Source organism: Lynx canadensis, chromosome C1 (genome assembly GCF_007474595.2).
Source record: "Lynx canadensis isolate LIC74 chromosome C1, mLynCan4.pri.v2, whole genome shotgun sequence".
NCBI lineage: Eukaryota > Metazoa > Chordata > Mammalia > Carnivora > Felidae > Lynx > Lynx canadensis.
Genome location: NC_044310.1, coordinates 200102896 through 200123504, shown reverse-complemented (window position 1 = coordinate 200123504; position 20609 = coordinate 200102896). Strand labels below are relative to the sequence as shown.

Sequence of the window (20609 nt, the reverse complement as noted above, 5' to 3'; positions counted from 1 at the left end):
AGCCAGAGAGCTCCTACCTTGTCCACGTTCCCGAATAATGTGCTTTTCTCTACACCACTGTTCTAATCCTCATACCTGTCGTGTCTCACCTGAGTTACCTCTCTTGCATGTTAATGAATTTCCCAGATCCACTCTTGGCCTTCTAAAGCGTTCTCCACACTTTAACCAGAAAGGGCTTTGAAGATGTAATTCTATGCATGTCATATCACATCCTGTTTGAAGCCCTTTTACATCTTACCTTGCTTTTAGGAATAAAGACCACATTTCTAGTCAATGTTAGAAAACACTATGGCCAAATCACTTTGTCACCAATGTTCTCTTTCTTCCAATTCCTACACCCTGCTCCCTCCCACCCCAGGGCCTTTGAATGTGTTGTTTCATTTGCCTAGAACGTAGTTCTTTCAACTTAAAGCTCAAGCACCCCTTCTTTATGATGTCTACCTGATGCTTTCTCCCACTGGCTCTCAAGGCTCCCTGAACTCCCCCTTTATAGCACTTACCCCATTTTTCATTATATAGTCACCTGATCATTAATGTGTTCCCCTCCCTGCGCTGTAAGTGAGGTCCAAGGACCAGGATCATGTCTGTTTCACTCAGTTTTACTGACCCCTGTGATTAACATGAAGTCAGTGCTTCATACATATAATTAGATGAAGGAAGTAGCCTCGGCATGACCCGCCCTGTGCGTCCCACAGAAGCTAACCAGGGCCATGTACAAGCATGTCCTGAGTATGACACTTTGCGGCTCACCTCCTCCATAAGCCCAAGCACGGGTACCACCTTGTGAAGGGTAAATCGTTAAGCAAACATACAAGAAGGGGGCTACTGAAATTCTTACTCAACATCCACATTGTTTACTGGAAGTATTTGGATACGCGTATTTTTATCACTTCATTTTCTGGTAAGGAGTTTGGTGGCTATTCCGTGCCATTGTGCTCTAAATTTATGGTGCTTCCTTGAATTCAGAGCTGGTGAAAGGTTCACCTCTTCTTGTGAATTGTTTTCTTCTTTTAATCTCACGAGAATTTTATTCTCCCATTGGATTTTCCTTCTTGTTTTTGTTGCTGGGATATCTAGTGCTAAATTTCATGTTTAACATAGTAAAATTACCTCTGCCCAGGTGTCTGGTCTGTTCTCTGCCTTTTTCAAAGTTACTTATTTATTTTTATTTGTTTATTTATTGCATGTGGGGGGGAGGGGCAGAGAGAGAGAGAGAAAGAGAGAGAGAGAGAAAGAATCCCAAGCAGTCTCCATGCTGTCAGTGAGGAGCCCAACATGGGGCTCAAACTCATGAACCGTGAGATCATGACCTGAGCTGAAATCAAAGAGTCTGACGCTTAACCGGCTGAGCCACCCAGGCTTTGTTCTCTGCCAGTTTCAAAGTGATTTTTAAAATTGTTCTATTGTGTTATGCTTAATTATTGGAGACAATAATTCATACCTTGTCATTAGAAATGTATGTATTTATATATTATGTTTTATATTATAGGGTATATAGTGTACCTTTTATTGTTATCATATGTTACATACATGGGATGCATATATTATATATATTATATACATTATGAAATGCTTATACCCCTTTTTTTTAACACCACAGTGATAGCAATCCATATTCTTCATTTGGAGCAACGCTGGTGAGAGATGATGAAAAGAATTTGTGGAGCATGCCTCACGATGCGTCCCACACAGAGGCAGACGACGACCGAATCTTGTACAATTTGATAGTCGTTCGAAATCAGCAGGCCAAGGATTCAGAGGTAAGCAAGCCCCTTTTGAGATCTTGCTGTGTGCCGATGACAATGGCCAATAACACATAGCGGTGAGTGAGAAGGCCAGCTGGGAATAAAGAAAAGAAGGAAAGGGGAGATGTTTGGAATGAGGGCAGGTATTTTAGCAGCCTGTGGTTGCTAATTATAGCTGGTCCTGGTAGACCGGCTCGATAAACAGATAAGACTGACTTCCAGTTATTACCTCAATTATGCAAGGGTTACAGAAACAGCAAAGCAGTGTTGCCGAAGGTGGTGAAGGCAGTTGATCATCTTGCATGGCTTAACCGGTGCTTCTGTAATTTTTCCGGTTGTGTAGCAAGCCACAGTTAGAAGATTCAGACTGACGTTGAAGGATATTTTGTGTTATCACTAATTGTGAATCAGTGGAGCCTGAATTCGTTTTATTTCTTTTTCCTGTTTATCGCTTGTTAAATTGTGCCTCTTGATTAAATGGCAGCGTATCGTAACTTTTGTGATGAGGCATGAAATCCATCTTTTTTTTTTGTTAGTAGCAATTTTTAAAATTATTACTTTTTCAGAGCAGTTTTAGGGTTTTAGAGAAATAGAGCAGAAAAGTTCAGCCACTCCTTCCAGGGGCCACAGTTTCCCTCATTATTAACGTGTTGCACTACTGCAGTGACTTACATTTGTTACAGCCAGGATTGATACATTATTACTAGCTAAAGTCCACAGTATATCAGGGTTCACTCTTCGTAGCATATGTTCTAAGGGTTTTGATAAATGGATAATGGCAGGTGCTGGAAACGCTCCTAATGAACTCTTACCCCCAAGTTACTGGTACAGGAACACTAGAATATTGAAAAGGAGAGAACTCTAATAAGTTAAGAGGGGGGGTCATGTTTTATTTTCTTATTATAGTACTATATATAAATACAATATAATATAGTATTGTGGGTGTAATTTTCCACATAATACTACCTAGGTTTTCTCTAAATTCTGCGTTCATCAGTTAGCTCTGAGTAGATATCTGTATTAACTATAGACCTGCATGTTTTACTTTGTATCTTATAGGAACTAAGAGTAGGGACATTGCAAACCCCAGGCGCTGGCTCTGAAATCAAGTACGAGAGAGGGTGTGTGTGTGTTGTTGGGGGCAGGTGGCGGGGGATGGGGGGGGCGTAGTCATCTGTTCCTTATCTAGGTTTCTTTATTTTTGCTAATTAATTGCTAACTATTCCCCCCCCCCCCCGAACCTGCATTAGCAGGAAGTGATAACTTTTAGAAGTTCCATATGTCCTTTTATTCTGGTGTGGCTTGGATACTTTTGGGGGTTAGAAGTGAGTGTGGAGGGGGGCATCGCAGGGTGGGGGCAGGGCTGAAAGTTGCCTCTGGTTTTTGACGCCTGGGGGGAGGGCGGGCTTGGAAAGTCCACAGGGGCTGTTCATGAGAGTCCTTTTTTGGGTATGGAGTGCCGAGAGGACAGCCTCTGCTGGACATTTGTCACAGGGTTTAACTCAGGGGCCTAGCATCCTGCGAGTGGCTGTGTTCCTGGCTGTCCCCGGCATCCCCTGTCCCTGGCACAATTCGCTTCTCTCCTAGTAACACCGAAAGCACATCCTAAAGCCACTGGGGCCGGGCACTGCCGCCTGGCCGCCCTCCTGGAGCATACGGACAGGAATGCGTCACCTTGCTTTCCCTTGGTGAGAAGAGCCAACCCCTTACTCCGCTGAACTGGGCTGACCAGCTAGGGTTTCTTTCTGCTGGTGAGAATAGACTCCATGCCCCCACCATGCCCAACTCGGGTAACAGCAACAGGGCCGTTAATACACGGCACACCCTTCTCTCCAAGGCCCCAAGTAAGTGTGGAAGGGGCCGGAAGGGGTGTTTGGAGCTGAGCCCGGCAGCTCTCCCTGGAGGAGCTCCTGCCTCTCTGCTCCCGTTTGTCCTTCCTGTTGGAAAGCCAGTGCAGAAGACAATGCAAGCTGTGAAATACTGTGGAAAAGCACAGCTTCCCAAGTGGCCTGTTGAGTCATCTCTGTTCTGCTCTTGGGCCTGGGTGGAGGGCCACGCGGGAGGCCTTTTCTTCCCCTCGCCTGAGAACTGGAGACAGGCTCAGCTTTGCAGGTACTCTGTAACTGAGACGGCAGTCAAGTAAATAATACACAGATTGATGATAACCACACGTGAAGTGATTTGAAATATCTCTGCTCACGGTGCTTCCTTTTTTTACCTGTAAAATATATATATGTACGCAAGGCATATATATATTATATATATATGATATATATATATGAAGTATACGCCTATCTGTGCTCATGGTACTTCCTTTTTTAAGTGTGAAATATATATACATACACACGCAGAGTATACATATTATTTATAAAGTGTACGCATATCTGTGCTCATGGTACTTTCTTTTTTAAGTGTAAAATATGTATATATACGTACACAAGGCATATATATTATATATATAATAAATATATAAAAAATAATAAACACATATCTCTGCTCATGGTCTTTCCTTTTTCTAAGTATAAAATATATATGTATATATACTCAAGGTATATATTATATATATATTATATTATATATATTGTATATATTTTGTATGCAATCCTATTATATGTGTAGGTATTATTATATATTATATATGTCTATGTAATATGTACACATGATTAAAAAAGGTTTCTCATATTTTCTTCCAGAAATTTGAAATGTATAGAAAAGCATATATTAATATACGTATTCTTTTCCCCCGCATTACCTACTGTTCCTCACCTTGCTTTTTTCTGCTCAGTAATATGTTTTAGACATAGATCCATTTCAGGATGCTCTAGATTTATGTCATTGCTTTGGGGGAGGGGTCCCGAGTATTCTCTTACCTGGGTTTGCCATCGTTTATTCAGGCAGGCCCTACGAATGTTCATGTGGATTCGGGTGTAGTGAGGCAGTACTGCTGTGGATATCCGTATAGACTCACGTGACCTTTGGTAGATTTTTCGGGAGTAGAACTGCTGGGTCAAAGAGGATGCCGGAATGGCCACGGCGCCCCCACTTGGAGGAACGTAGGAGAAGGCAGTGGGGGCTGCAAAATTGAAGAGTGTTGGAGGCTCACACGGTGTGTAAGGGGCACAGCTGCTGGGCTCCAGAGAGCTGGTGGCCTGGCTGAAAATGTGGATCTGGAAGTCCCAGAGCTTTTGATTCTTAAGGGAAGCTGAAAATCCAGATTTACGTATAAAATGTCCAGATTTTTAGATAAAAAAAGTGTCAGCTAACAAAATGTGTGTATGGGCTGCAAATGCTTAGGGAACATTTACAACAAGGGTGACTACTATGTATTGTTATTGTTATGTTGTCTAGTATGAGTGAAAAATGAATCCACCATTGATTAAGTAGGTAGAAGTGGGAAGCCCGTGGGCTTGTGTTTTAAGTTTTGAATAAGTTCCTTGTTTATTACTGTTACTCATTTTCTTTTCTTTTTTTTTTTTTTTTTTCAACGTTTATTTATTTTTGGGACAGAGAGAGACAGAGCATGAACGGGGGAGGGGCAGAGAGAGAGGGAGACACAGAAATCGGAAGCAGGCTCCAGGCTCTGAGCCATCAGCCCAGAGCCCGACGCGGGGCTCGAACCCACGGACCGCGAGATCGTGACCTGGCTGAAGTCGGACGCTTAACCGACTGCGCCACCCAGGCGCCCCCTCATTTTCTTTTTCACAAAGGATAAAACTAGTACAATGTTAATAAAACAGAGGATTTTAGTTCTGAAAGAAAAACAACATTTTCTTAAGTTTATTTATTTATTTTGAGAGAGAGAATGAGAGAGAGAATGTGCAAGCAGGGGAGGGGCAGAGAGGGAGGGAGGGAGGGAGGGAGGGAGAGAGAGAGAGAATCCCAAGCAGGCTCTGTGCTGCTAGTGCAGAGCCCAGTGTGGGACTCAAACTCCTGAACTGTGAGATCTTGACCTGAGCCTAAATCAAGAGTCAGATGCTTCTCCCACTGAGTCACCCAGGTGCCCCTAAAGGAAAACGAATTCTACCTGCTAAGGTATAAGAAACCCTAGAGATGCCTGCATGGTACCATTCAGAAGCTCAAACAAGGTATTCAGGGAAACTGAACGTTATGTTTTCCCTTGAGTAGCAGTAGCATGCCGAGAATGTCCGTATTCGGAAGTCTCCGAAAAATGAAAAATAAATTCAAAACAGTGTGTGTACTATCTCCATTCCCCTAGTTGAGGAAATGCTGCAGATAGTGAAGGCTAAATTTGCAGGCTTTTCCCAAAATGAAAAAAAAAAAAATCAGAAAAGAAGTATATGCAGAGTAAATCATGAAGCAAAAGCGTGAACTTAGAGTGACTTGCACTGACAGAAAATGTAAAAGTAACATTTATTGCAATCGAATAGAATGCACTTTCATTTGCAAAAGCTTCAAAAGCTCATTGGAAACAGACTTTCGGTAGAAGAAATGATCCATCTACAGACCTCCAAGCAGTGGAAAGCTTACTGCTCTTGACTTTGAATGATGCTGTAAAATACTTTCTGTTTGCGAGTAAGTAGTGCCACTAACTCAGTGTCGTTAGCTCATTCTCGTTAAACTAATCGTATTTCACATAGTGCACCCAGCTCTAGGGAGCTTAATGATGGCTTATGAAATTTCAGCGCCTCTTTTTTATTTATTTGTATAAATAATTTTAATCATTGTGGTCTTGTCCTCCAAGATATTAATAGTAATGAAAACAGTGCCAGGCACCGTTCAACCACTTTACATATACTAACCGTGTCCTCTGCACAACAACTCAGTGAGGCAGGTACCGTTGCTGTTTCTTTTGGAAGCCGCCTGCCTGGGGCCACACAGCCAAAAGTGTGAAGCTGAGATTTGAGTCTTGGCTTTGTGAATCCAGAGAGGTCCTTTGTAAAGAGCACCACGATTGAAATCGCGCGCAGGAGGAATAGACACCGTCTGCAATTCGAGGTAGATGTCAATATGGGTGAGCCACGTCTGGCCCAAGTCTCTCTCTGTGACTTGTTTTGATGCCAGAGGAGTGAACAGCATTCTCAGATCAGTGGGACAAGAGCTATGTTGAGTCTGAGGATCCTGACTTACTTGGTTGTGACATAGCAGACCTTTCAGGGGAGCGGGGGAGGTGCTAATCCATGCTGATGGCAGTAGTTAAGGCTCCTATCCCGGGGTTCTGTTTTAATGGCTCCAAGACGGTTTCTCTTGTTCCCTTCCATCCCTTCTCCACTTTGTTTGGTGTTCTCTGACTTAGGTTATTTGGTGTCTCTTCTGAGGGTTCAGTAGCAGTCAACATTTTTATTCCGCTAAAAAAGACTTTTTTATAGCTGTTTCTTTATGAAAATAAATGCTAAAAACCAGATCGTTCTTCCGAACACTTTTAAGCACTATTTGGTGCAACATTGGTAATGTGTATTTGGTGTAATCAGTGATAGAAATTCTATGCCTATTTAAAAAAATTTTTTTAACATTTATTCATTTTTGAGAGAGAGAGAGAGAGAGAGAGACAGAGAGAGAGAGAGTGCGGGGGAGGGGCAGGGAGCAGTGGAGACACCGAATCTGAAGCAGGCTCCAGGCTCCAAGCTATCAGCACAGAGCCGGAAGCTGGGCTCGAACTCACAAGCTACGACATCATGATCTGAGCCAAACTCAGACGCTTAGCTGACTGAGCCACCCAGGTGCCACTCTATGCCTATTTTAAAGCCCTTAAGTCATCACGTGCTCAGAAATGTATGTTGTTCTCATGACCAATGCCTGCCTCCTTGTCACTGAGCAAGGCAGTATTTATACACCAGCAGCAGGATCCCTGTGAACATTAGATGCTTGTGTCGCTGGAGTGATCCCATAAAAGCCCCACTTTGCTGGACCCTGGGGAGCAGCTACACACGTGGTATTATGTTTTTTAAGACCACAGAAGCAAAAACATAAAATGTTCCTGGTTTACAGTTTGTTTGCTCTTCCTGTGTGTTGGGATTCTGCTTTGAAGAGTGTTGGCAGGTTTGTAAACAGGTCCTATAAAACGTTTAAATTAGCAACAGACCTTCCCAGGGGCTGTTGGCAGTGTCTGGATGATACGCTTAGCCTGTCATATCCCTGGTACTGAAGGGAAAGAAAGACAGAGCCAGAGGTGAGTGGAGTATCTGGTCGGAGGATGTGAGGCAATGAGAGGGAGGGTGGAGAGGATCATGTACCAGCCACAGAACTTCAGAGCCCTCGAGGACCGGGATAGTCCAGCTGGGCTCTGCGTGACTGTCTGCACAGGTCCCCACACGTGGGACAGGACCTGTGCTGGAAGTGGGTGAACGTTGGCTACTGTTGGAGAAAGGACTGCAAGCTTTATGACGAGCATGGAGAGCAGAATAGGGGAACATTGAGGCAGTTCTCCAGATAACTCTGGGTTCTCCCAAAGGCCTTTTTCTTTGGGAACCCAGATCATCTGGATTGTTGAATGCAGCCATTCTTTCCCTTACTTTGCCAGTGCTGGTGAATATTTGGGTGAGCGGGGGAGAGAATAAAAATGCTTATGAGGATCTGAGAATCAAGTGGTCTTACCCTCTGGTTTCTAGGTGGCAGTATTATTATGCTGTGTGCTAAGCACCATGCAGCGTACTCTACAGGCGAATACTGAATTCTCACAGTAACCCCACGAAGGAGGCATTTTGACACATAACATTAGAGACTTTGAGTCATCTTTGCACGGTGCTGGAGGAAATGAGTGGCGAAATTGGGATCCCAGCTCAATCTGGATGACCCGGAAGCCAGTAGTGAAACACTGCTCCCATCTCTCTAGTGAGCTTAGAAAATAGCCTCAGTGGAATCTTTTTGGTCAAAGAGGAACTTACCAAACGGATGCTGACTTCCTGCTTCAAGTAGATGCTCTGGTCTTTGTGTTTGTTGATATCACACACACTGTATCAGTGGAGTCACAGAGTGATTCCGTAGTGTTTCATGTCAACCTGTATTGGCCACTGCGTGTAACATCCTCCAGATGCTGTTGTTTTGGGACTTTTTAACACCCCAGGAACCATTCCATGTTCAGAAATCCACTGGACCACACCAGAAGGCATTCTGTTGGTCTGTGATGTTCCTTTCTATTCTTGTCCACCCACTTAAAAAAAAAAAAAAAAAAAAAAATATATATATATATATATATATATATATATATATATATATATGTAAGGGCACCTGGGTGGCTCAGTCGGTTGAGTGTTCAACTCTTGATTTTGGCTCAGGTCATGATCTTGAGGTTCGTGGGATTGAGCCTGCGTCTGACTCCGCACTCACAGTGCAGAGCCTGCTTGGGATTCTCTCTCTCCTCTGTCTCTACCCCTCTCCCCTTGCACTCTCTCTCTCTCTCTCTCTCTCTCTCTCTCTCTCTCAAAGTAAGCAAATAGACATAAAACATTATATACACACACACACACACACACATATATATGCCCGTTTCTGGAGATTAGCATTAAGGTAATGTTTTTTATGAAGCAGGTAGCACATCAAAGGTCTATGTAAGCCAGCAGAGTTGAAATAATAAATACTAGAAAGCTTGATGTAGACAGGGAAAATCATTAGATATTGATTAGGGTGTGAGCTGGTAGAAAGCACGGGCTTTGGAGGTAGATAGATTTGGGGGTGAGAGTTATACCCATCCCATGTTTCAGCTAGAGACCCTGAATAGTGTCTACGGCCATACCACCCTGAACCCGCCCGATCTCGTCTGATCTCGGAAGCTAAGCGGGGTCGGGCCTGGTTAGTACTTGGATGGGAGACACTGAATGGTGATTTAACATTAGAGTTGTCGTGCTAGTTGCAGCCCAGTTTGGGACGGTCACAAGTCTCAAGTAAAGAGAAGGAGGTGCTAATATGAAGTATGCCAGGCCAAAGATACAAACTGGGGCTGCCCTAGACAAGCTGGGTCATAGGATCACCTTTCTTTTTTTCATTGTAAAATGTACATAACATAAAATAGAAAATGTACCATTTTCACCATTTTTAAGTGTCAGTTCAGTGGCCTGAGTACCTTCCCCTTGATGCATCTTCAGGACATTTTTATCTTCCCAAACGAAACTCTATACCCGTTAAACAAGAAGTCTCCATTACTCCTCCCCACTAGCTCCTGGTAACTACCATTCTCCTTTGTGTCTTTAGTAATCTGACTAGGTAGCTCATACTAGTGGAATTGTACAAGACTGGACGTTTGGTGACTGGCTCACTTCACTTAGCATAATGTCCTCAAGGTTCATTCACGTTGTAGCAGGTGTCAGCATTTCCTTCCTTTTTAAAGCTGAATAATATTCCACTATGTGTACAAACCACAGTTTACCCATTTATTCGTTGACGGGCACTTGACCTGCTTCCTGAGGAATACTGCCGTGAACACAGGTGTACAAGTATTTATGTAAGTTCTTGCTTTTAATTCTTTTGGGTATTTGCCCCGAAGTACAATTGCTTTATCATATGGAATGTCTGTATTTAATATTTTAGGGGAACCACCATACTGTTTTCCACAGAGGCTGCACCATTTTGGATCCTCATTTAAATCATTGCCGAAGAAGGTTCCAATGTCTCCATATCCTTGCTAACAGTTGTTATTTCGGTCACTTTTCTTAACCTCCAGATTGATCAACAGAACAGCTGATGGCTCCAGATTGATCAGTTTCCCCATCCACATAGAGTGGGTTCAGTTGTGGCCGGTCATTGCTGCTAAGTGTCCGCATTAGGGCCGTAAACTCAGAAGAGGTTGATGTCTGGTGGACCCTCCCTCTGAGCTGCTTGGTTGTGGAAAGGAAGTAGAGAGGACAGAAGACTGGGGCGGGGTGGGGGAGCTTTCTTGTCGTGCCTAAATTCTGCTCTATTTTTCTGGGTATCCCTATACTACACTGGAATAGCCAGGCCTCTTTCTTTCGCTATTCCTTAGACTCCGTCCTCCTGGGCCTCTTTCTTCTAGGCCCCGGAGAGATACATGCAAGCCAGTAGATAATGCACCTTGAGAGCACTGACGAGTCAATGAAACAGAGGAGGGACGTGGACTTGGGGATCTCCAGGAAAATGCAGTAGGGGGATGGGCAGGAAGCAGTCCAGCTTCCTCCACATCCAGAACTTCACTGTTCCGGTAACCGGTGGCTGCATGTCCGTGTTTCCGGAGTTAGTGTGCTCGTGAGGTGGAAATTTCCAGAAGGAAGGCCACATATTTATTGGCAAGCAGGTGCAGGATGCTTCATTGATAGCAATTGTATTTTTCCATTAGTTTTTTTTTTTTTTACAACTCACACAAACCAATTGAGTCTGAGAAGAAGCAGAAAACATGAAAGTGCCTCAACGTTGTCATGTCTACAAATTACAGTTGACCGCTTATAAATTTGAAACACCCAGGATTAATACCAGGTTAAGCCTCCAGTAACTTTGTTTTTTGCTAGGACAAATGAGATCATCAGAGATGCCTGCTGGTCATACAGTCGCGGTGCCTTCTCATACATTACCTGCCTTCTCACCACAGTCTGTTGATGTGGACAGGGTATTTATGAAAACGAGGTTCAGTGACTTTTCTTGATGGTGTCCAAACAGAAATGAGTTTCTGACTCAGCATTCACTACCCTTGACTGTGGAGTGGAGAAGGAAAGCCATCAGGTTCTGAAGATGTAGGGTAGATAGATAGATGATTTTCTTTGCCATTTATTTATTTATTTATTTATTTATTTATTTATTTATTTATTTAATGTTTTACTTATTTTGAGAGAGACAGAGAACAAGCATGAACAAGGGAGGGGCGGAGACCGGGGAGAGATTTAGGAGCTGAAATAAAGAGTTGGACACACTCAACTGACTGAGCCACCCAGGTGCCCCATTCTTTATCTTTTATTTTAAATGTGATTAGGTGTGCCTGGGTGGCTCAGTCGGTTAAGTGTCCGACTTTGGCTCAGGTCATGATCTCATAGTTGTGAGTTCGAGCCCTGCAGCAGGCTCTGTGCCAACAGCTCGGAGCCCGGAACCTGTTGAGGATTCTGTGTCTCCCTCTCTCTCTGCCCCTCCCCTGCTCATGCTCTGTCTCTTTCTCTCAAAAAACAAATAATAAACATTTTAAAAAATTAAAAAATAAATGTGACCAGTAATAAACAGGTGTTCAAATAAATGGATAGGTATAGAACTTTGGAGAAAAAGTATAAGACACTGTCCAACTTATTTCCCTCTTAAGGAAACTCCAATGTGTGATTATTTTTTCAAAGTTGATATACATGATTTGTTTCAACAGAAGCTCAAATTCTGCCCGTTGTGTTTATTTATTGGTTAATTTTGTTAAAAATGATGTGTTTAGAGGTGCCTGGGTAGCTCAGTTGGTTAAGCATCCCACTCTTGATTTCAGTCAGCTCATGATCTCATCATTCATGGGTTTGAGCCCCACGTCCAGTTCTGTGCTGACAGCATGGAGCCTGCTTGGGATTTTCTCTCTACCTCTTTCTCTGCCCGTCCTTCCCTCTCTCATTCTGTCTGTCTGTCTCTCTAAAAATGAACATTTAAAAAATTACATGTCTAACGATGAATCAAGTAGGTTTGATTTAAAGTCTTGTCTGTTTTTTCACATACCTGAAAGGCTAATTGTTTTTTAGTCTTGATGTTAATTTAGTGTCAACAATGTAGGAAAATTCTTTTCTGTCCTTCCTATATCCCCACCTCTCAACTCAGTATGAGAACTAACTGGTTGATTCATACTTCTATTAAGTTAGAGTTTCTACTTTCCTCATAAAAAGACCCACTTCCAGGTTCACGGCTATTCTTAGGTCAGTGTGATGGGTGTGTATGTGAGGGAAGCTGGTCGGTTGTTCATGCGAAGCTCACAGGCTTTCAGTACTGCATGTGGTGTCATTTCTGCCCAACATCTGGTGATCAGCTTTGCAAATTTTGAACTTGAATTTTTCAGAGCACATAGAGCTATACGAACACAGAGAGGGTGTTAGAGTTCTTCGGAGAAAAAAAACAACAGGATCTATCTATCTATCTATCTATCTATCTATCTATCATCTATCTATCTATCATCTATCTACTTATCTACCATGTATCTATTATCTATCTATAGATATTGAGAGATATTTATTTTAAGGAAATGGCTCACAGTTGTGAAGGCTTGATGAATCCAAAATCTGATGAGGGAGGCTGGCAGGCTGGAGAATCAGGGAAGAATTGCAGTTCAAGTCCAAAGGCAGTTTGCCTTCTTGCATGAAGATTACCCTTCATTCTATTAAAGCCTTCAAGTGTTTGGTTAGGGTCCATCCATATTATGAAGGGTAATCTGCTTTACTCAGAGGATACCAATTAAAATATTAATCTCATCCCCAAAATACCTTCCCAGAAACATCCGCAATAATGTTTGACCAAATACCTGGGTACTGTGGCCCAGACAAGTTGACATCTAATTAACCATCCCAGGGGGTTTTACTCATGGTAACCAAATTCACAAGAGACTGTTGTATAAACCCAAATATATATAACTGTTTAGTGGGCCATAAACTTGATTGGTCAGTGCAGTCTCTCCTCTATAATGAAATCTGTAAGGGAAATCAGTGACCAGACCAGAAGGTAGCTTGGTGAAAAGGAATCATGGCAAGTGACATTTATGGAGCACTTACTCCACTTATGTACCAGGTGCTGCTCTAAGTATGTTTCATATACTAGGCTCACTACCATTGTCCTCCAGATGTGATAATGATAACCTGATGCTTTCATCTCCAGTATAAAGTTATTCATGTAATTTGGTTAGACACCTTGCCCCTTGGTGGTAGTAGATAGATACTTCTGAACATCACCCCTAGGTGAACAGTAGCCTCAGGCACTGGACACAGGCATGGACTTAGGAGGGCAGGCAGCAGAATGTGGAATCAAGAGAAATCTGGACTAATGTAATAGTGGATGAATCTGGGGCTGAGAGCAAGAGAAGTATTTCAAATAAAGGCTCAACTTGGTGAAGAGGCTAGGCAAATACCCACACAGAGTCAGCAGATTAAGAATAGAAAGGAGGGATCTCTAGACATTGTAGTCCAAGTGAAGCACACAGATGATTACAAATCGAACTTAAGGCACCGCCAAGGCTCCGCGAGTCCTACTGTAGCTCGTTTTCTCCCAGGAGACCTCTTGACTGTTTTCTCAACCAAGTACTGATACCGTCCCTGCTGCCCATAATTAGTCACACTCTGCAATGGAAGTCTTAACTCATTTTCTTGGTTTATTATTTAATACATAAAGCTGGCCTGAGGGCACAGAAAGCAATGGGACTGTTGAGCTTTGAGGAATCTTTGCCCAAGCAGCCTGCGGCAGCATTCAGTAAAGACCTACATTTTTCTCTTGGCTGAGAAATGAGAGAGCCCATGGGAAGCTGTTGCCCCAGAATGGTATCCCTTGTGATCAAAATAGCGCCTCTGCTTCCTCATTTGTCATTTTGGCTACATTTCACCAGGTTGAAAGTCTTTTTAAGGTGGAGTAGCCTAAATATTGAATCTAAATGAAATCAGTGTGCTCGGCAGTTTTTCTGTTGGCAATCCATCCTATGGATATTCTCACGCGGTTAAACAGATACATGTTCTTTGCAGGATTGTTTTGGAAAAAAAAAAAGTAAAAAGCTGGAAATAAAATATCCAATGAAAGTGCTAGTTAAAAAAATCATGAGATAGGATTTATAGGTACTGACTTGGAAAGGTAGTTAGGATCTATTGCTAAGTGGATATGCATAATGTCATCCTGTTTGTATAAAAGCTAAATGCTAATACATAGTAGTGAAATTTCTGGAAGATTACCTGTAAGCTTGTTAGTCATGGTGACCCCTGGGGAGGAGGAGTGGGTTCAGGGAGGGGGGACTTCTACTTTCCTTTAACTTCAGGGAAACATGTACTGCCTGAAAACAGTTTTAGATCATATGCATGTTTTACTTCATATATATATATATATGTACCTCATGTACAATAATTATTTCATAGCACCCTTTGTGGTGGCTGTTTCGCTGGGTCTTTCCAAACTGTTTTGTGTGTTGTACTGAGGGTGTGCTGGAAAAAGGGGAAGAGGAGGGTGGTGGTGGTGGGGAGACAGAATGAGAGTTAATTTACGAGGAGCTGGAGCAAACTTTGAGGAACTCTGCTGAAATGGACTGAGGCAGACAGTGCGTGAAGCAATCAGTATTTATCTTTTCAACATTGTCACATTCTTCTGCTAAATTGGGCTGTTTCTCTGAAGCTCCTTCCCCTCCAACTGCCTGGTGCAGTTGGTAATTAACAGGGCTTTATTTTTGGCTTCTTCACCTCCCGCTTCCCCCTCAACCCCCCCACCCCACCCCCGCCCCTTCTTTGGTTGGTTTCATTCATGGTAGAATAACCAAAAATGGCTCTTAATTGCACAGGGCCTATGCGAGTCCTGGATCCTGGCACGCGGGGACTTCATGATGTGAATGTGCTCGGCTGGGGGATTTCGGGAAGGCTCCCGAAGAGTTCTCTGTAAGAACAGCTTGGCTTGCTTTCTGGTTTTGATTGAACTCGATGGCTTTCTGGTGGGGGCCCAGATCTGCTGCTTCTCAGACTTAAAATCCCTGAAGTGTTCTGGAAGGAAACATCTTTTTCTTGTTATAAAACCACTCTTCCATTTGGGTGCCCTAGCCCTGGCTACCTGGTTCCACAGGATTGTGCTGCTTACAGTGCAGGAGTGAGCTGTGTGCATGGTTTTGCAATAAGAGGCAGGCCGCATGGCCCATGAAGAGAAACTGGGTATACACCCTCTTGAAATACTTGTCATGTTTAATTACAAATTAGGTGAGGTAAAGCCATGCCCAAGCTCTTACATCACATTGTTGTTGTCTTTGTTATTATTCCAAAACTTAACTTGGAGCAAATTTCAATAGACCTGAGTCAAAATTAACCTCGTTCCTTCTTCCATAAATAATATTTTGCAGTAGGAGGGAGGCCGCCAGCAGGTGGGAAATGTATTTTGGGGCCACAGTGTTGCCATTCTTGGCTGTGGAATCAAGTTTTTCAAACCAAGAACCAGAAGATCAGGTGCTCTTGCTGATTAACCAGGCCCAGATACTGAGCAAGTGATGAGGGAGTCGTTTGAAGCACAACCAGAATATTTTTGTTCAGTTTTACAGCTGAACGCACTCCAGTCTGTCTGAGCTGATTTTTCTCTTCTTCTCTTTTTTGTCAGCTTTGGTGAATTTACCAGAAAGTTTTGAAATCAAGTATAAAGTGGTGGTGATAAAAATCCATTGCAGTTGAGGTGTTACTAAACATAGACCATGCTTCATGACTATGACCTCTTACCCATTAGCCCTGGCCCCTTTCCCAACTATTACTTACAGTCTGCGGGTGCTCTCAGGGAGGTAGAAGCAGGAATGGCAACAGCTTGTAAGGAGAGAGAGACCTTCGAACCAAGGAATGCTCGAGCGGGGTTGCCCATGGGTCCTTTCAACCCAACCATGGCAGTCTCCAAAAATTAATTCTAAAATGCCCTCTTCTTATATCATGGATGCTGTGACCTGTCTAAAGGCAGTAAGGTTTCAGGTTTTTTTCTAATGGGAAATGACTAAAGTACATACCTTTAAGCTGTTAAACCCTTTGCTTCTCCAGGCTGAAGTCTGGAGGGGATGGGTAATGTGTCAGGATGAAGTGGACCATAGGAAGTAGGACTAAAATGTCCAGGGGTGAATTTGTTTTTATTTATTTATTTGATATAGCTCAGCATCAAGTTTTATTTGTTTATTAAAAAAATTTTTTTTAATTTTTAAATTTACATCCAAGTTGGTTAGCATCTAGTGCAACAATGATGTCAGGAGTAGGTTCCTTAATGTCCCTTACCCATGTAGCCCATCCCCCCTCCCACGACCCCTCCAGTAACCCTCAGTTTGTTCTCCATATTTATGAGTCTCTTCTATTCTGTCCCCCTCCCTGTTTTTATATTATTTTTGCTTCCCTTCCCTTAGGTTCATCTGTTTTGTATCTTAAATTCCTCATATGAGTGAAGTCGTATGATATTTGTCCTTCTCTTACTAATTTTGCTTAGCATAATACCCTCTAGTTCCGTCCACGTAGTTACAAATGGCAAGATTTCATTCTTTTTGATTGCCAAGTAATACTCTATTGCATACATACACCACCTCTTCTTTATCCATTCATCCATTGATGGACATTTGGGCTCTTCCCATACTTTGGCTATTGTTGATAGTGCTGCTAGAAACATTGGGGTGCATGAGCCCCTTCGAAACAGCATACTTGTATCCCTTGGATAAATACCTAGTAGTGCAATTGCTGGGTCGTAGGGTGGATCTATTTTTAATTTTTTGAGGAACCTCCATACTCTTTTCCAGAGTGGCTGCACCAGATTGCATTCCCACCAGCAATGCAAAAGAGATCCTCTTTCTCCACATCCTCGCAAACATCTGTCGTTGCCTCAGTTGTTAATTTTAGCCATTCTGACAAGTGTGAGGTGGTATCTCATTGTGGTTTTGATTTGTATTTCCCTGATGATGAGTGATGTTGAGCATTTTTTCATGTGTCTGTTGGCCATCTGGATGTCTTCTTTGGAAAAGTGTCTATTCATGTTTTTTGCCCATTTCTTCACTGGATTATTTGCTTTTTTGGGTGTTGAGTTTGATAAGTTCTTTATAGACTTTGGATACTAACCCTTTATCTGATATATCATTTGCAAATATCTTTTCCCATTCTGTCAGTTGCCTTTTAGTTTCGCCGATTATTTCCTTTGCGGTGCAGAAACTTTTTATTTTGATGTGGTCCCAACAGTTCATTTTTGCTTTTGTTTCCCTTGCCTCCGGAGACGTGTTGAGTAAGAAATTGCTGCGGCTGAGGTCAAAGAGGTTTTTGCCTGCTTTTTCCTCTAGGATTTTGATGGCTTCCTGTCTTATGTTTAGGTCTTTCATTCATTTTGAGTTTATTTTTGTGTATGGTGTAAGAAAGTGGTCCAGATTTATTTTTCTGCATGTCGCTGTCCAGTTTTCCCAGCACCACTTGCTGAAGAGACTGTCTTTATTCCATTGGATATTCTTTCTTGCTTTGTCAAAGATTAGTTGGCCATATGTTCGTGGGTCCATTTCTGGGTTCTCTCTTCTGTTTCACTGATCTGAGTGTTTCTATGACAGTACCGTACTGCTTGATGATTACAGCTTTGTAGTACATCTTGAAGTCCGGGATTGTGATGCCTCCAGCTTTGGTTTTGTTTTTCTGGATTACTTTGGCTATTTGGGGTCTTTTGTGGTTCCATACAAATTTTAGGATTGTTTGTTCTAGCTCTGTGAAGAATGCTGGTGTTATTTTGACAGGGATTACTCCAGGGGTGTATTTGTGACCAGCAGAACGGGCAGCCTTCACATGCCAAACCTTCCCTGCCCTCTGGGACCCTCTTTACTTCCAGAGGCCCCTCTAGGATTTTCATGTTACCCTCTGGCTGTGCCCCCTGGGATTAGCTCCCCACCAGGCCAGGCTCTCCCCTGCTGAGTATCCCATTCCTTCTCCCCCTTTTTTTTTTTCTCCCTTCTTTCCACCCAGTTAAACATCCATTTACTCTGTGTAGGCTCAGCTCAGTTAGAAGTTAGTAAGAAGCAGGTGTTAGGAGAAAGCCAGAGGATTTCAGTGGAGAGTGTGAATGATTTGAAAGAGGAACTTGGGAAGCCAACCTCATCACAACTTGTGAAGATGAGGAAGCTCCACTCAGTGCTTTTTTGCGGGGCTTCCAAACACGTCCGTGCACATTGTCACTGTGGTCTGTGGTCTTTCCGGAACTGGGGTTGGAACAGCCTCGCCACGTTGGCAGTGCTGCTCTGCGCCTTGAGATGCAGGATCTCTGGGGTAGGGACAGGAACTGCATGAGGACCCCAGGGATGGAGGCCAAGGCACCAGAGGAGCCAGATGGCTTCATGTCCCAAGGATTTTGTGGGGCCCAGGGGTGAACCCTGGCGTGAGCTGGCAGGCAGCATGGAACACATCTGTGAGTTGCACAAGAATGTTGGGTACCTACCTGGGGGTGCCGGGGTGTCCTTGCTGTCCCACTGGTGTTGGGTAAGGCAGGGACATCTGAGAAACAATCTCCCGTCTAGCTGGCAGATCCTTGGCTGGTGTTGAAACACTAACTGCCCTTCATACCACTCGCTCCACCTGTTCCTCCGCCCTAGTTTTGAAAGGTGTTTTCTTCTCTTGTTCCTCCTGCTTCCGATCCCCTCCGACTCTGTTTCGGGCCACGCAAAGCCTAGAGCAGGTCTATGCAAAACCACTGGGAAGGGAAACAAGCAGACCGCTGTGGGTCTCATCCATCCCTCTATTCCTTTTGCTTGCGGGCTGTGGCTTGTTGTTATGTAAATATGTCAGCTGATCCAGGTGAGGTTCTGGTCCTTGAGAGGAACTGGCTCAGCCCCTGGTGGATCCAGGCTTTTGATGGCTGCGCATCCAGAAACACGTAGCGTTTCGTGGAGGCCTCCGTTCTCACCTTAACGTTTCATTTTATTTTTTATCTTTAAATTTTTTTAAAGTTTGCTTATTTATTTCGGGGTAGAGGGGTAGAGAGAAGGGGAGATAGAGAATCCTAAACAGGCTCTGAGCTGTCAGTGCAGAGTCCCACGCAGGCTGGAACTCATGAACCGTGAGATCATGACCTGAGGCGAAATCAAGAGTCGGACGCTTAACCGACTCAGCCACCTAGGTGCCCGTTCACCTTAACGTTTTAATCCATGACATAGTATTTATCTTTTTACCTGTTTTAAAGTGACATTCAGGGAACAGAAAGCACCTTTGGGTACGTAGAAACTAGAAAGAGCACACACCGACGTGTTTTCAGAGCGATGATTTTGTACTGAATTCCTCCCTCCAAGGGTGGATGGCAGTTGACGTTTTTTTAGCCAATCACGGCAAATGTCCCCTTCTTACGAGGACACCAGTTGTACTGGATTAGGGCCCACCCTAATGACCTCATTTTAACTTGATTACCTCTCTAAAGACACGATCTCCAAATAGGGTCACAGTCTGAGGTACTGGGGGTGAGGACTCCAATATAGGAATTTGCAATTCAACCCATAACGGTAGGTATGCCATTGATAGGATTACGAATAGTTGTTTCTTTTGCTGGTCAGATGTAGAGTCTGTGGGCAAGTAGTGAACAAAGGGTCTGCCCTCAGGGGGAGCTCATGTTGTACTGAGGGGAGACTGACAACAGATACATAAAAAGTAGGTTGTGATGAGCACTTTGAAGAAAGATAAGACAATCTGAGGAGACAGAAAGTGACTCTGGGTGGGGGAGGGGAGGCCTGAGTGTGGTGAGAGAGTGAGCCTCATGGAGAATATTCCAGGCAGAGGGAATGGCAGACTCTAAGGCTCGGAGGCAGGAAGGAGCGTGGTGTGTGCCAGGAACAGCAAGACCCGTGTGGCTGCAGCAGAGGGACACAGGGAAGGGGCTCTGTGGTGTGGCACTGGGAAGCCAGCAAGGGCCAGACCAGGATTGCCCGCTGGGATATGGCGAGGATTTTGAATTTTATTCTAAGAGGAATGGGGAGCATTTTCTAAACTAAACAAGTAAAAAAATGCTCATTTGCCCTGTGCAAGATTTGTTCTTTTCCTATGGACCTGTTATTCCCAATCTGGGAAGCTCGCATTCCTTGGGAGTCCTAAGCAGGCCTGGCCTTGAACGTTGGGAGAGAATTCTCCATGGGTCTCTTGATTTCTGCACGCGTTGTGACAGGAGGCACTGCCTGCCTTTCGTTCTGGACTGTCTTTTCAAGTTTACATAGTGAACAGCCTGGGAGATGTAGGTAGCCGTCTCTCTGGAGCAAAGGGCAGGCAGGCTTACTGTTCATTATGAAAGATTCAGGGGGCGCTCAGGTCGTGATCCTGCGGTTCG

At 43.6% G+C, this 20609-nt stretch overlaps 1 protein-coding gene across 2 annotated transcripts in view; it reads left to right on the top strand.

Annotated features, from left to right (window-relative positions):
- The window catches only part of MREG (melanoregulin), a 62272-nt gene that overhangs the window by 20174 nt on the left and 21489 nt on the right, over window positions 1–20609 (top strand). For both annotated transcript variants that reach the window (XM_032594513.1, XM_030325601.1), the window contains exon 2: window positions 1601–1760. In XM_032594513.1, coding sequence (XP_032450404.1) covers window positions 1668–1760 — 93 coding nt within the window. In that variant the 5' untranslated portion in view covers window positions 1601–1667. The remainder of the gene's footprint in view (window positions 1–1600; window positions 1761–20609) is intronic.